Source organism: Stenella coeruleoalba (assembly GCF_951394435.1).
Source record: "Stenella coeruleoalba genome assembly, chromosome: 2".
Lineage (NCBI taxonomy): Eukaryota > Metazoa > Chordata > Mammalia > Artiodactyla > Delphinidae > Stenella > Stenella coeruleoalba.
The window spans coordinates 129,691,053-129,707,738 of record NC_137147.1 but is presented as its reverse complement, the minus strand read 5'-3'; the positions used below and the strand labels follow the sequence as shown (position 1 = coordinate 129,707,738).

At 46.6% G+C, this 16,686-nt stretch overlaps 2 protein-coding genes across 2 annotated transcripts in view; one reads left to right on the top strand and one right to left on the bottom strand.

Annotated features, from left to right (window-relative positions):
* The window catches only part of OTUD7A (OTU deubiquitinase 7A), a 382,271-nt gene that overhangs the window by 285,770 nt on the left and 79,815 nt on the right, over positions 1 to 16,686 (bottom strand). The gene's annotated exons all lie outside the window — the stretch shown is intronic.
* LOC307182372 (10 kDa heat shock protein, mitochondrial-like) lies at positions 3,282 to 11,079 on the top strand (the record flags this gene model as incomplete). The annotated part of the gene is made up of 2 exons (XM_079913610.1): positions 3,282 to 3,339; positions 10,559 to 11,079. The coding sequence occupies 2 exons, from the start codon at positions 3,282 to 3,284 to the stop codon at positions 11,008 to 11,010; spliced, it is 510 nt and encodes a 169-aa protein (XP_079769736.1). The 3' UTR covers positions 11,011 to 11,079.

Sequence of the window (16,686 nt, the reverse complement as noted above, 5' to 3'; positions counted from 1 at the left end):
GGCCCGCAGACCGCAAAAAAGAAAAAAAAGAAAAGGATTCTGGACTGAGTCTGCAAGAACTCCAACATCTGAAGGTCAGGTGGACGAGGAAATACCAAGAACCAACACTTGGGCTGGGAAAGTGTGGCCACTGAGCTGGGGAGAAACCAAAACGCTGTGGCATTCTGGAAACCCAGGGAGAAAGTGCTTAAAGACTATGGAAAAAAGGCAGAACCCCCAGCTGCTAGAAAACAGGAAATGAAAAAGCTGAGTTTAACAGACACTGGCTGTGGGCAAGTATGGAGGGGATGATGTGTCCAGCACCCAGGGACCTGGACTTCAATGGCCATGAAAGAACCCCAAAGCGGAGCTTCCTCAAGACCCTTCCAGGGGATCCACAAGTCAAAGCAATCACTCTAAGTTGGTGTTTGTCTTTTCACGGTACTGACACTGACGGTGAAAAGCAAAGGTGGTGCCTTTGCACAAATCCAGACAATAGCACCAAATGTACCAATAGCCTTTGTCCTCTTTACCATCAGTCAGAATTACAGAAACACAACCACAAAAATAGAACAGAAAACAAATTAACTTAAGAATGCCCTTGCGCTTGAGCCAGGACATTTGGGTATGTGTACGTAGCAGTGAAAGCTGCCCTATTCAAGCCACATATTAGGTGTCACTTTGAACAAACAGCATAATCTTACTGAGCTTCAGTTTCCTCATCTATAAAGTGGGGCAAGATCGGAAAATTCAGTGATGCATTCTGTAACACACACGAAACAGGGCTAGGTACAGAATAAGCATTCAATTAATATTAGCTACTATTATTATTTAAAACAAAGGTTTTTATCTAGTACGGCAAGTTCTCTATCTTCCAACAATACCTTCTGAGTTTGCCTGGGCACTGAAGGCAAAGAGGCCTGGAGCTTGGACAGGAATCATGTTACAAGAACCTCCTCTTGTATGAGCCAGACAGAGGGTGGGTGAGCCAGTGAAAGGGGCTGTGGCTCAAGGCTGGGGTATGTCGCCTCAGCTATGGGTGCAGTGGTGAGCGGTGGATGGTGCCTGCGAGACAGGTGACCCAGGATCCTGTGCGAGTGCACCGCTGTGGGGTGTGTCACTGCACCCCGTGGCTCCTCTCTGTGCCCTGCTGCTTCCTCCATCACCGCATTTCATAACCACGTGGGTGGCAGCAGAGAAATGTCCTCAAGAAAAAAGTCAGATAGTGGGTCTGACAATGAAGCTTTCTAGCAAAAAGGTAGAGCCAACTCACTCTGGGATGGGGAGGTCTAGAAGGGACCCCTTGGCAGAGCTCTGAGAGAGCCACTCCGCGGCTCAGAACCACAACATCACCAGAGCTCTGAGCTGGGACCCTGGACTGATGTCAGAGATGGCCCAGCCTCCCTCCTCATTCCATCTTGTTACATGCATAAGGCCTGCTGTTCTCTAAAAGAAGGACCTCAAGGAGGAGGGAAAATGTTGTTTTACATCTAAACATAGATATTTGGCTCCAGAGATGCTTCTCCAACCGGAGAAACCCAAGGAGGACTGATCAGACCTTGCAGGTGGGAAACCACGGCACAGAGATCCGTGACATGCAGAGGCATGGCGGTTGTGTCCTGCAGGAACCGTAGGGTTGTCTGGACCTTGCTCCCAAGAAGGTCCACCACCACGTGGTCACGGAAACAAGTAGCTTGATCTCAAGGCAGGACATTGTGTTTTCTAAGCCAGATGTGATTGCATTATTGGAGTAACAAAAGGAACCCTTGGTGGTTGTGAGGGAAGGAACAAGAAGACAGCACGCATTTGTTGGCTTAGCAAGTGAAGCTATGTGTTACCTTGAAACCGAGTTCTTAAAGGACACAGCAGGAAAGGATTTGGTTCTCTAATAGGAATGATAAATTTTCCAAGTTTGGAGTTAGGTAGCTAATCAGCTATGGAGAGATGACCATGTGAAGAAAATGTACATTTCCCTCCCTGCATCAGGGCACCTATAACGGAGGAGGACCCAATGGCTGTAGGAATGTGGGAAGCCTCTTGGAACTCATACTGGAGAGGTGCCCTGTGACTGCGATGAGTGTGGGAAGGCATTCAGTGCACAGCACCCACTTGCTGGAAATCAGAGCACTCCTACTGCTGAGAAACCTTTGAGTGTGAAAAATGTAGGAAGTTCTTTAGACTTAATTCAAGCCTCAAAGTATATCACAGAAGTCAGAATGGTGAGAATCCCTCTGAGTAAAGATAATGCAGAGAGGCTTAGAGAAATGGCAGGCAATGTCACACATAGCATAGAATTCACAGCAGTGCAAAATCCCTCCCATGAACACAATATGGGAAGATCTTTAGATATGGTTCAATCCTTAGAAGAAATCAGGGAATTCATACCGGCATAAGACCCTATGGAATACAGGGCATCCCCCAATAATGGCCCAAGCCTTGTCCAACATCAAAGAATTTGTAATATGCTTTATTTAACCTAAAAGCCTACTGTTATATCATTACAGTATCTTGTAGTTGGACAGTATACTGAATAATCATTCTGTCATTCCACAATGCCAGACCCAGAGTAATAATCAGAAATTCATTTTTTTTCTTTTTTTTTTTTTTTTTTTGGTACGCGGGCCTCTCACTGTTGTGGCCTCTCCCGTTGCGGAGCACAGGCTCCGGACGTGCAGGCTCAGCGGCCATGGCTCACGGGCCCAGCCGCTCCGTGGCATGTGGGATCTTCCCGGACCGGGGCACGAACCTGTGTCCCCTACATCGGCAGGCGGACTCTCAACCACTGCGCCACCAGGGAAGCCCAGGAATTCATTTTTTAATAACTGGGTGAATGAATGGGTTCTCTTTGATTTTCTAGGTAAACTGATTGCAAAGAATAAGTTTTGTTTCTGCCTTTCCAATATTTATACCTATATTTTCTCTTCCTTGTATTAATGCATTAAACCTGATGTCAGACCCTAAGAAATACAGAAAAGACTTTGTACTAATGTGCCTGATGAAGGTGTCATCATGCCAAAGGGCTTTTTGGACTGCAGTTATGGAAACCCACACGAGTTGGTGAAACTGACTCTCAGAGCCAGGAGCGATCTGGGCCCCAGACGGGGCAGGAACCAATGTTATGCTATAAGGTACCCAAATGATGTTCTCTCAACTCCCATCTCTGCCTCTCATTTTTTCCATCCCAGTGGCTATTGATGAAGAGAAGACTCTCCTGAAGAACCATGTGCAAGGTCCCAGGAAAGAATGCCTTGCCTTTCAGGTACCCTCCTTGGGTCAGTCATCAACAGTCCACAGCTAGGACCATGTCGGCCCTGGCGTGGGTGAGGCACCTGTCAATCAACTGCGGTAGTGGCACCAGTGGTATTGGGGTGCAGGGACAGGGCCGTTTCTATCACATGAACCAATGAGAGGTGAAGGGAAGGGCATCCTTAGAACAGAGGTGCTGAGAGCCCCAAAGTCATCCACAGCACAGAGCCCAGATTTGCAGGGCCCTTTGTAGTTTACGCAGAGCTTGTTCATATCATCTCCACTGCTCCATCTTCAATATTCCGGGATTCTTTTTTATATACATTTTACACATGAACAGACAGAGGCTCAAGGACATTCAGTGACTTTTCCAAGGCCATACAATTACGAAACCCAGGGACTCCAACTCCAAATTCTATTCTCTCCAGTCTCTCTGGCCATTGTCATACAGCGATGACCATCTCTTACACCCAGTTAGATCTCTGACATCATTGAAGTCTTAAGGAGGTTGGAAGTGAATTTCAAACTTTTGAGATTCTCAGGGATGATACTCCCAATTAAACACTGAGTGAAGGTTACAAAGAATATCTACAAGTGTTCACTATAAGAAACACTAAACATCGCGAAGCCACGTCGTTCCCCACATGCGGTAGAAACTAAGAGATCTGCTGGGAACTTTGTCTGGAATCAGAATCATATTCAGCCTCACATAAAAACAAGTGGGAATATTTGTTTCCTGGCCTGCTGTGGTGTTCCCCAAGAAACACAATCGCTCCCAAGATGTCTGAGAGTAATCCCCCCCAAAACGTCAATGGTGTCAATGTTTCTAGTGCTAAATGTTAATTTTGGAAATAAAAAATAAAGTAAGGCCACTATTTACATGAACTCTCTGAAACTAAAAGACATAGGAATAAGGACAACACACTTGTCTTTCTCCATGAATCATATTTCAAATGCATATTCTCCCCACCTAGGCTGGTGTTATTGAGGCCCCTTATCACAACCTCAAAAGTCCTGGACACATTTGCTCACACCCTGATGATGATTTCAATAGGCAGCACATTCAAAAGATACGCAAACCCTAACTCTAACCCTAACCCTGAGACTGGATGGTCTCAGCTTTTCTGTAAGAAAGTTGGGAGTGGATGCCTTCCCTAAGGGTCACCAGGGATGGGGACTCACGCTGCACACACTGTGAGCCCATGTCATGACTTGGGGCTTATCCACTGCCCTAAACTCCCCAACTGAGTCAGCTGCCTGGGTCTCCTCATGACCCCGGCCCCTTCCTCCTCTTCTCTGCTGGCTGCTCCAGTCTTTCATTCAGCAGAAGCTTTTTCCTGTTTCGAATATGAATGATTTCAGCCACTTATTTTCTTCCACTTCTCAGATCCATCTGATGAGCACAGCTGGCCCCAGAGCAGAGCAACACAGAGGAAGGTGGTGGGATAGGGGGTGGGGAGCAGGTGGGAAAAGGGAGCAGAAAATGCCATCCTTATTCTTCTCCTTGTCACAATTATATCTGCAAAAGGACACCAGTAGTTGTGTTTCAGAGGAAGACAGAGGTAAAACTATGAAAAGCAGTGCTGCTGCGTTATAGCCCACCAACCTTGCCTCCACACCATTTTCATGCAGTTAGAGCTACTGGCGCCAGGGCCGGGAGACTTCATTCCCAGGTCCCATCCAGTCTGAGGATTCTCAACAGCTGGGAGAAAGGGTGAGGGTACAATTTAAAGTCCTCACAGCCGGATGCATCTCTGGATTCTAAGGTTCCACCATGTGGAGGTGTAGCACCACTGCCGTGTGGACTCGGCATCCCTGGGAGATGGAGAATGTCATCCCTCCCAGATAGACCGGGGCCAATAGCGGCCAGGGACCTCTGATACCATGGCGGTGGCTGCGTGGGTGGGTGGTCAGAACCAGCAGGGACTGTGGAAACCAAGTGGTTGAACCCATGCCCAGAGATTCTGATTCAGGAGGGCTGGGAGGGCCTGAGAATGTGCACTTCTAGAAAGTTCCCAGGTGATGCTGATGCTGCTGGTTTGGGACCCTAAAGCTTTCGTTTTATAGATGAGAACCCTGAAGACCTCAGAGGGGACGCCATGACTGGAACCCAGGTCTCTTGACTCAAAGACTCAAAGAAATCCTCTAACAAGAAGGAAAGAAGGAAGGGAAGAAGGAAGGAAGGGAGGAAGGCATTAAATAATCTTAAAAAAAGAAGAGAAAGCACAAAACAGCTCGCAAGTCTGAGTGTGTGGGGAGGGCACAATTCCATCTGGGACCCTGGGATGAGGGCGCTGGGGGGCTGCAACTGGCTCCACTGCTCAGCTGCCTTCCAGCCTATGTCTCACAGCAACTCAGACAATGTAACTAACTCCTGTGGCCTGCAGAGCCCTCTGGGCCCACCTGCCCTCAACCCACTAATGGCAGCCTGGGGGCAGCATACACTGCCTTGAGGCACCAAGCCTGCAGGAAGAGGTGCTCCCTTTATGGAACTGCCCGAGGGAAGGTCTCAAGGAGACAGAGTCAGAGGTCAAGGTCCTCTATGTAAGTAGGGGTAAGAATCAGAGAATTGGGACATTTACCAAGGTGACTTTTTTTTTATTCAAGTATAATTAATTTACAATATTGTGTTAGTTTCAGGTATACAGCAAAGTGATTCAGTTATACATTTTTTTCAGATTCTTTGCCATTATAGGTTATTACAGGATATTGAATATAGTTCCCTGTGCTAAAGAGTAGGACCTTATTGTTTGTCTGTTTTATGTACAGTGGACAAAGTAGGAGTCTAGGATTAACAAACACAAACTACTATACAAAGTGACTTCTTTTCCCAGAATATTCGTGGTGGAAACAGTGGGCTGAGAGGGAGAAGTCTTGATTGCTAGTCTTGACCTGACAACGAGCCGTCATCTTAGGTGAGTCACTTGGTCCCTAGGAAGTTGGATTTTGTTAAATATACAAAATTAATGATTTATTAGGGATTTTTCCAAATTTTCTATTCCATCATTCATCTTATTTTTTGGTTTTCTTGCTTTGCCCCTCTTTTTGAGTAGGAGGGTCAAGCAAGTCACATCTCTGCTTCTAGTCTGTAGAATAGGAAAAGCTTACCTAAACGGGTATTTGTGACATGGGCCCATGATGAGGGAGTTAGGTAACCCAGCAGCTAAAAGGTTTTCTAGTCGGCTTTGTGTTGACCAGGCTGACATGTGTTCCTATGATCTGCCATGAAGTGGATTTTATATTAACTGGCCTTCAAGAATATTCCACAGAGGGGGCCTCTACCCCGTTTGAAACCTGCCTTCCTGCAGCTCTCCTGGGCCTCGTCCTTCCCCTCCAGCTCCCAAGGACAAAGGTCCTGGGGCGCAGGGCTCGGCCGGGGATGCTCTTTGTCTCCATCTCCGTCGACACTCTCCTTAAATGCATTCATACGTGAAGGCTCTAAACAGCACCTGTGCGACGCAGAGGAGGCCACAGCCCTACCTCCAGCTCAGACATCTCCCTGTGACTCTGGATTTCTGTGTCTGCCTGCCCTCCTGACGTTTCCACTCACTCCAACCCAGCCTCACCCGGCCAGACCTCTTCACTTCCTACCCCACACCCTCTCCAACCCCTCCTCTTCCCTCCCCAGCTTAATAAACAGCACCGGCAGCCACCCAGCTTCCCAGCCTAGAACCTAAGCCTTCCTGATTTCTTCTCTTTTTCCGTCCCTACATGCAGCCAGTGGGCAGATTAGAACACACATCACATCTCTCCCCTTCTCGTGGCCTCCATGTCCCCACCTTGGCTACTTCCTAATATCTCTTGCCCCACTGCCTGATACCCCTGCATCCTTTACCTGACTACAATCCAAGCCCCACACAGCAGGCAGTGACTTTTTTTAAAAAGCAAAAACCAGATTTCATCACCCCCAACTGAAAACCTCCCAGTGTCTGAAACCCAAACTCCATGGCCAGGCTCACAAAAGCCTGTCCTGCTCAGCCCTGCCTCCCTCCCCGGCATCCCGGGCCCCACGCCCCGCCGACCAGCTGGCCACCTTGGGTCCTAACCTGGAGCTTCCTTCATCTGTTGTTCCCACTGCCTGGCTCCTCCCCCTGGTACAGGTCTCACCCTGAAGGTCTCCTCTGAGACACTCTGCTGACCGTTCAGGCTGAAGTGGGCCAGGCTCTCTCTGCCACACCACCCTCAGTTCTCTGCACCGCAGTTATCACCGCCAGATCATTTCCTTGTTTATGTGTCGTCTTCCCCACCAGGATGTGGGCATGCTCACCTCTGCGGCCTCAGAGCCCACGCGGGACAGTGGCTGGCCCCTAGGAATGCTCAGGAAACACTCACAGGGCCCCAATGATGCGACACTGGCAGGGCTTCCTCTGGGAGCAACAGCCCAGGGGCAGAGCGGGGACAGAGGCCAGCGCCAGGGGTCTTGTCCTGCACTGCTCGGAATAACCCTGCCGCAGTCACGCAGGATGGCTCTTCTAACCACCTTCCACAGAAAGCACCACAGACTTCGCACCCAATGCGAAGGGCCAGGTGGCACGTGGACACTGAGAATGACCCCCAAACTGACTTACCTCACCCCACCTCCTGCCCACAAGGGCACTCAGAGGACCTGCGCGGCTCTGCATCTCAGCTCAGCTTCCCAGCTTTTCCGAGCAAGTCTCCAGGAAGAGCCAGGGACGCCCTTTCTGATAAACTGGGGTAGGATCTGTCTTCTTCCCCTGCCGGCATCCATCAGGTACCTCAGTCACTTCAGTTCCCACCCTCTGAGCTGATTCTGGCTTGGTGGTGGCTGTTATCCACCAGGATCACCAACCTGGAGTGGAGGGGGCATGGGAGCTGCTGGGCTGCGGGGGTCCTGGGGGAGACCAAGGCCAACATCTCCCTTCCCTCCAGCCTCCACGGCTCCCCTTGGGACAGAGGGTCACCTCCTGCCTGCCCTAGTCTCCCCTGGCCTCTCTGCTTACCGTCCTCCATTACCCCTCCATGGTCCACTGTTGCCTTCTTCCTAGAAAGCATCCCTACTCTTGTCTCTGCCTCTTATGAACAGAATGACATATGTTTCCTGCTCATTCTCTGTCACTATTAAATCACAGCTCTGGAAGCGGGAGGGAGGTGTCATTTTCTTAAGTCTTCCTGTTTTTGTGACCAGACCTACCAGTGCAGGGCTTACCACCATCTCCCTGTCACTTACAAAAGGCCATTCAGTTGCCCTCCAATGCATGCTTCTCTAATTAAAAATGATTTGGAGCATCTTTCCTTTGCTTTTTAACCTTGTGATTTTCCTGTCCTGTAAAATGCCTGAACAGATACTTTCCCCTTTTTTCCATCTGGGCTTTTCTTCGTTTCTGTTGATTTGGAAGAGGTTCCCTGCATATTGTTCCTCGAAATTGGTGAGATTCCCCCCAGAATGTCATCTTACTGTGGGTGCTATCCAAGGTCACTTTCATTGAACAGAAATTCTTAATTCTGATGTGATCAAATTCTTTTTTTTTTTTTGCCTTATAATTTGTGCTCGTCAGGTTCATTTAAGTCTTCCTACAGCTAAACCTTCTTCAATTAACTTTATAATTTTATCTTTCACATTTAAGTCTTTTTAACCTCTGTATGTGGTGTTTGGTATAGATCCAGTTTCCTTTTTCTCTATATTCAAATTTCCCTCTATGGAGAGTTTCTATACAGAAACTTTCCTTATTGATTTGTGGTTCCACCTTAACGTATATTAAGCTCCTGTCCTATGGAAGTCTGTTTCTGAGCTCCTTCTTCTGTGCTGTGGGTCCATTTGTCTGTACTTGCACAAGACCACAATTTTTAATCACTAGAGATTTGTGGTATGCCTTAATATCTGGCAAAGTAACTTTACACTGACAGCTAGATCTTTAAAGAGATTATTTAATAACTCTATCTCACCATGCACAAGGCAATGTAATAATCCCAGTGATATACACACCTATTCTAATATAAAATGGTCACTTCCTATTTTTGTTGAGTGCCCATTGTTACTGGTATACGATGGGGGGGAATGGGAGAAAACTATAAATGATAAATGATTGCTTCATTCATTCACCAAATATTTATTAAGCACCTACTAAGTGCTAGCTGGCATTGTTCTAAAGGCTGGGGATGGAGCAGTGAACACAAACCAAAAAAGAAACCCTGCCTTCATGGAACTTACAACTGAGTAATGGAAATCAGGAAATCATTTCAACAGCCTCTTCTCCCCCTAGCCTACTGGCTAGGGAATGTCCCTTCCCTGGGTGTCCTGGGTAAGAACCTACTCTGGCTTTTTGAGTGAGTGTTTCATGAGAAGAGAGACCATTTTAACCTGCAAGTAAATAAAATGTTATTGCTTCTCTTAGGGTTTATAGGCAACCCAGATCTATGAATTAATTTACTCAAGATTTAATTGAAAAATAAAAATCAATGTTATTTAGGTTCATTGAAATAACAGCTAATTTCTTTTCTCTCCAGAGTTTAGTCATTGTTCTGATATTGAATAAAGATCTGTAAAAATGAAGATTAAAAATACTGCTGTTATGAATCTTTTAAATGATAATACAATCTAGTTATGTTCATTATGTTTTTTTTCAGACTGAAAATGAGACTATCCCTGAAAACGGCAACTTGGGACTAAAAGAAATCTACACAAATTCAGATCTGCACTCTCCTTCTCATCCCAGGGCGAGGAGTGACACAGGAGGACGCAGTTCATCCTAGATGCATGCACAGGCTTTGCTGGGGGCCTCTCCCAGCCAGTGGGTGATCCCAAGGTACCTGAGGTTTCCAGTCTACCAGATGCTCAGCTGGAGGAGGGCTGACTGCAGTTTTTAGCACCAAGGTGGTTTCACTTCATTTGCTCAGAACAGTATCGTAACATGGGGCTCAGACACCCTCAGGGGTTCAGCCAGAGAGCCGACCTGGGGGAGATAGGTTTACTATGCTCCACAGAGGCTTTAGAGTGAGGGAGAGCTGAGGGAGGAGGAGGAGGAGCTATGACACACACAGTTATGGACTGGCTGATCTCTCTAGTATTTCTGAGAGGGGACAACAGTGGGCTGGGATTCCTGTTAACTTCCTCTGTCCTCCCAGGCAGGTCCCACAGAGGGTGCCTCCTCACCCGCCTTTACAGAGCACTGGGGTTGGGAGCACCGCTGGGCAACATGGGGCATAGTTTGACCTCTCTGTACTCGTAGGTAAGCCTCCTAGGACACACAGAATTCTGAATGCAGCCAGTGGTGCTAAGTGCTTTCCCCTGCACGGAGCTTCGAGCTCTTCCCTCTTCCTCCAAGCCTGGCACCTGGGCAAATGCTTTAACAGTCTTGTTCCCGAAACCCTCAAGATAACCCCGTGAGGACGGTGCATCGTTCACATTTCACTGAAGGCCGAGATGAGCCTTGGAGAGCCTGCACAAAATACAACAGGAGGGTCTCTTCCTTGTGGCGGCGGCTAGGGAGCAGAGTACGAACTGCGGCAACCAGAGTCACGGCAGGACAGGCATTTAGAAAGTTTCTTCCCCTCTTTGACCGAGTATTAGCTGAAAGAAGTGCAGCCAAAACTGTAACCAAAGAAGGCATTATGTTTCCAAAACAATCACAAGGAAAAGTATTGCAAGCAACAGTAGTAGCTGTTGGATCGGGCTCTAAAGGAAAGGGTGGAGAGATTCAACCAGCTGGTGTGAAAGTCGGAGATAAAGTTCTCCTCCCAGAATATGGAGGCACCAAAGTAGTTCTAGACGACAAGGATTATTTCTTACTTAGAGGTGGTGACATTCTTGGAAAATACGTTGACTAAAATAAGTCACTACTGAAATGGCATCACGTGAAGCTAGCTGCCCATTCCACTGAAGTTCTGAAAACTTTCATCATGTAAATAATTTCCATGTTTCTCTTTTATAATAAACTAATGATATCCAAACTAATGGGAAAAAAAGGCAACAAGATTCAGAGCAGGAACTGTAACTGAGCAGGACCCCATGGGGCCTTCGCTGAATAGACACCCTCTACCCCCATGTCCTCTGCCTGTCTCTTGTCTGCAGAGAAACCTTAGCTTCTTAGGCCTTCCCTGATTTCCAAAGAGTAAATTTAATCAGAGAAGTGAAAAAAATGCAGAAAGAAAGGAAACAGTTAAGCAAACCAAAATAATAATAGTTTAGCCATTAAACAAAGTCAAAGCTCTATAGTCAAGAGCTATAGATAATACTCTGAGCCATGTCGTTTGAGCTATTTTGCAGGTAATGAAACCTCTACCAGGTGGAAGAAGTTAACTGTATGCTGCCCACAAGCACATAGACCCCAGACCAGTTGGAACCAGAAGGTTGATGGTGTTGACTCCCTCGTCACCAACCAATCAGAAGAATGTCCACAAGCTGATCACACACTCCGCAACCCCCCTCCCTCACTCAGTCTCTAAAAACCTTTCCCTGAAACCCACTGGGGAGTTTAGGTCTTTTTGAGCATTAGCTGCCTGGACTCCTTGCTTGGCTCCTGCAATAAACGCTGCACTTTCCTTCACCACAACCCAGTGTCAGTAGATTGGCTTCACTGCACATAAGCAAGCAGACCCAAGTTTGGATCGGTAACAGAACCACGGCCATGTTTACTAAACCTGAATCTCTGCATTAGTCAGGGTTCTCCAAAGAAACAGAACCAGTAGGGAGTGTGTGTGTGTATGTCTCTATCTATATGTCTCTATTTTTTCTCTATTTACCTACCTATCTGTAACAGAGGTTGATTTGAAGGAATTGGCTCCCATGATTATGGGGGTTGGCAAGTCCAAAATCTGCAGGGTGGACTGGTAGGCTGGAGACTCAAGGAAGGGATGATGCTGCAGCTTGAAGCAGAAGGCTGTCTGGAGGCAGAATTCCTTCCTCCAAGGCTGACCTAAGTTTGTTCTCTTGAGGCTTCAGCTGATTGGATGAGGCCCACCCACATCATGGAGGGTCATCTGCTTTACTCTGGGTCTACTGATTTATATGCTAATCACATTTTAAAAACACCTTCACAGCAGCATTCAGATGTGTTTGACCAAAATATGGATACTATGATCTAGCCAGGTTGACACATAAAATTAACCATCGCTGTTTCCATAACTGTTAAACATAACGTAAAAGAAATTAAGAACAAAAGTAAGCTTCTAGGTTAACTAGGACCCCACATTTTTATAGCACTTCTAGTTTTTATTCTACATTTATATTAGACAGAGGTTTCTTTCCAACAGCATTCTTGTGCAAACATGAAAAGAAAATTAAGATTTCCTGGAATTCTTCATCAATGATGCCTCATGTCCTGACACCTCAGGAGCAAGGATGCTGTCAGAGTTGCCTCTGGGATGTTATTCCAAGCTGCAGACACCCCTCAGCAAGCTGGGGGGTGGTGTTTTATTGCTTAGGGTGGGCTGACTGGTTTTTTTTTATGTATTTCAGCAACAAACAAGAAATGATAAACTCATCTACCTCTAGAGACCTTCCTTCTTTGGGATACATAAAGCACTTGATTCTGGTGGGCAAGGAAGTGCAGACTCACAGTCATGTCTTAAAGAGGCTTACCCGTTCCGTTAAGATGAAATCCAAATGCCGCTCTCTTCCCCCCATCCTTCTGTGCACACAGCACCATCTCTCTTCAATGCAGGGCCAAGTGTAACCCCTCTGCAGATGTTTTAACCAGCAAATCAAACTCAGCACATGAAAAACGGTGACACCATAAACTGCTGTGACCAGGTGTGCACAAGCCTGGGCCATGACAACTGGACCTGCGCGGGGCACGACTCCCAGCAATTTTAGAGGTGATGGAATGTGGAGGAGATGTGCATCTTAGAATCCATGAACTATTCCTACAGCTCATTCACTAGAAATACTGAATCTTCAAAAGTGGCCCACCATCCAGTGAGCATGAAACAGCCTGAAGAGGGGGCGGCATTGCCATCTGTATTTACCTAATATATTACCTTATTACTAAAACCTCTTAAGTTTCAAGCTGACATTACTTAAATAGATGTCATCTCCTTTATAAACAGGCCAACCACACAGCCCAGTTTTCCTGGAAGAGCAAATTATAAATGGTGCTCCTCTGTAAAGTGTCCAATTTTGGACAATCCCAACCTGCAAGGTCAAAACCCTTTCTTTAAAATTAATATTTATTGGAGTATAGTTGCTTAACAATGTTGTGTTAGTTTCTGCTGTACAGCAAAGTGAATCAGCTACAGTATATATATATCCCCTCTTTTTTGGATTTCCTTCACATTTAGGTCACCACAGAACACCGAGTAGAGTTCCCTGTGCTACACAGTAGATTCTCATTAGTTATCTATTTTATACATGGCAGTGTATATATGTCAATCCCAATCTCCTAATTCATCCCACCCCTCCTCCCCTCTCCCCATATCCATATGTCCATTCCCTACCTCTACGTCTCTATTTCTGCTTTGCAAACAAAGAACACTCTTTGACATAAATTGCAGCAAAATCTTTTTTGATCCACCTCCTAGAGTAATGAAAACAGAAACAAGAGTTAACAAATGGGACCTAATGAAACTTAAAAGCTTTTGCACAGCAAAGGAAACCATAAACAAAACAAAAAGACAACTCTCAGAATGGGATAAAATATTTGTAAACGAAGCAATCTCCAACATATACAAACAGCTCATGCAGCTCAATATCAAAAAAACCAAACAACCTCATCAAAAAATGGGCAGAAGACCTAAACAGACATTTCTACAAAGAAGACATACAGATGGTCAAGAAGCACATGAAAAGATGCTCAACATCATTAATTATTAGAGAAATGCAAATCAAAACTACAATGAGGTATCACCTCACACCAGTCAGAATGCCCATCATCAAAAAATCTACAAACAGTAAATGCTGGAGAGGGTGTGGAGAAAAGGGAACCCTCCCACACTGTTGGCGGGAGTATAAAGTGGTACAGCCACTATGGAGAACAGTATGGAGGTTCCTTAAAAAACTAAAAATAGAACTACTATAAGACCCAGTAATCCTAACTCCTAGGCATATACCCAGAGAAAACCATAATTTGAAAAGATATATGCACCCCAATGTTTGTTGCAGCACTATTTACAATAGCCAGGACATGGAAGCAACCTAAATGTCCATCAACAGAGGAATGGATAAAGAAGATGTCGTACATACATACAATGGAATATTACTCAGCCATAAAATAGAACAAAATAATGCCATCTGCAGCAACACAGATGGACCTAGAGATTGCCATACTGAGTGAAGTAAGTCAGACAGAGAAAGACAAATATATGACATTGCTTATATGTGAAAACTAAAAAATGATACAAAATGAACTTATTTACAAAACAGAAGTAGAGTCGCAAATGTAGAAAACAAACTTATGGTTACCAGAGGATAAGGGGGGATGAATAAGTTGGGATTGACATATACACACTACTATATATAAAATAGATAACTAATAAGAACCTACTGTATAGCACAGGAACTCTACTCAATACTCTGTAATGGCCTATATGGGAAAAGAATCTAAAAAAGAGTGGATATATGTATGTATATGTATAACTGATTCACTTTGCTGTACACCTGAAACTAGCACAACACTGCAAATCAACTATACTCTAATAAAAATGTTTTTAAACGTTTAAATTGATTTGAAATAAAACAGACAAACAAACAAAAACAGAGATATGCTCCTATTACCGTTGTTCTAAGGAAAAATCCGTGTGTGTTTCGAGTCTCTAGTGCTGGACTATTTCTGCACAGCACATCTGTTATTGGACATTATATTAGTCTGCTAGGGCTGCCATCACAAAATATTGGGGGACTTAAACAACAGACATTTATTTACTCATGGTTCTGGAGGCTGGAAGTCCGAGATCAAGGTGTTGGAGGTTTGGTGTCTCCTTAGGCCACTCTCCTCGGCTCCCCCATGGCCACCCTCTCCCTGTGTCCTCCCGTGGTCTTCCTCTGTGCAGACACATCCCTGGTTTCTCTCCCTCTTCTTATAAGGATCAGGTCCCCACCCTCATGACCTCCTTTATCCTTAACTGCCTCCTTAAAGGCCCCGTCTCCAAATACAGTCACACTGGGGTTGGGGCTTCAGTATATGAAGTTATGTGGGGCCACAATTCAGTCCATAGCAAATGCAACCTTCCGGGAAACTCTGAGACGGAGGAGGTCGTTGATCTAAAGGTGGTTTCCATGAGCTGCCTGGTGTCATGGGTACAGTTCATTCTTTCATTCAACAAGCATTTACTGAGCTGCCTGATGCCTGATGTGTTTGCTGTCCCAGGTGCCCCGGCTATGGCAGCGGACAAGTCAAGAGCAGGTTCCCATGCTCCTGGGTTGGCATGTGGGCAGTGGGGGAAAGTACACCTAAAATACACCAGGCAGCTTCTGGTGCTGGTCAGGCAGGCAGAGGAGAGAGGTCAAGGGTACCGGGCCTGAGATGTGATTTTTCTCCTGCTCACTGCACCAATCAAGAGGAAGGACCAAACCTCCCAGGGGATGGCCAGGAGTAAACCTGCTATAGTCCTGTAAATGCCCAAAGTGGGCAGCGAGACACTGCATCCCAGCAAGATGACCAGTTACTCTCAGCTCAGCAAACAGAAGTGTCACCCCGTGTGTTCCGGCTTGCCCATGCACAGGGCCGCTGGGAGACCATGGGAATGCCACACACAGAGGGAAGACCTGTACTTAGGGAACCCGTGGCTTTGACGGCGGGTAGAGAGAAGCCTGCTCCTGACCTGCAGGGAGCCACACTCTCACCTCTGTGACAAGGCCCAAGGGAAAGAGCAGTTGGGCCTCTAGAGGTGCATCGAGTCGGGAATGCTAGGTGCACAGAGGGGCGGGAGAAGATGAGGTGGCCGCTGAGGCCCTCAAGGAGGAGACAGGGCTGAGGGCTATGTGGCCAGGAGGCAGCCACATAACCAGCTGGAGAAAGCTTTCTGAGCAGAGCGAAAATCAAGTGCAAAAAGCTTAAGGCAGGAGTGAGTCTGGGGTGGTTCCTGGACCAGAGAGAAGGCTGGAGTGGCCGGAGGGGACCCAGCCAAGACAAGGGGCACAGAGGGGCAGAGGGCTGGGCTGCATGGGCCTGCAGGTCACAGGGCGGAGGGTGGGGGTGGGCTTTGTTCTGAGCGTGATGGAAAGACACCAAGCAGAGGAGAAACACCACCTGATCTGTGTCCCTGAAAGACCTCCCTAGCCATGGGGCAACAAGGGGATGTGTGCAGAGCTGGAGTAGCCACGAAATCAGGGGTCAGTCCAGTGAGACAGGAAAGGTGGTGTGTCTGGGCCAGTGCCAGGTTCATGCGGTGAGGGGGTCAGAGCTCATCAAGGGGAAGTGTGATGATGACGACCAAGCTGATTCAGCTACCACCTGCTGGGTGATGATCCACGGCCCACGTCGGGGATTTGCACAAACGGTCTCTTTTTATCCAGACAGTAGTCCCAGAGCTATGTTTTTCTTCTCAATTTGCAGATGAGAAAACACT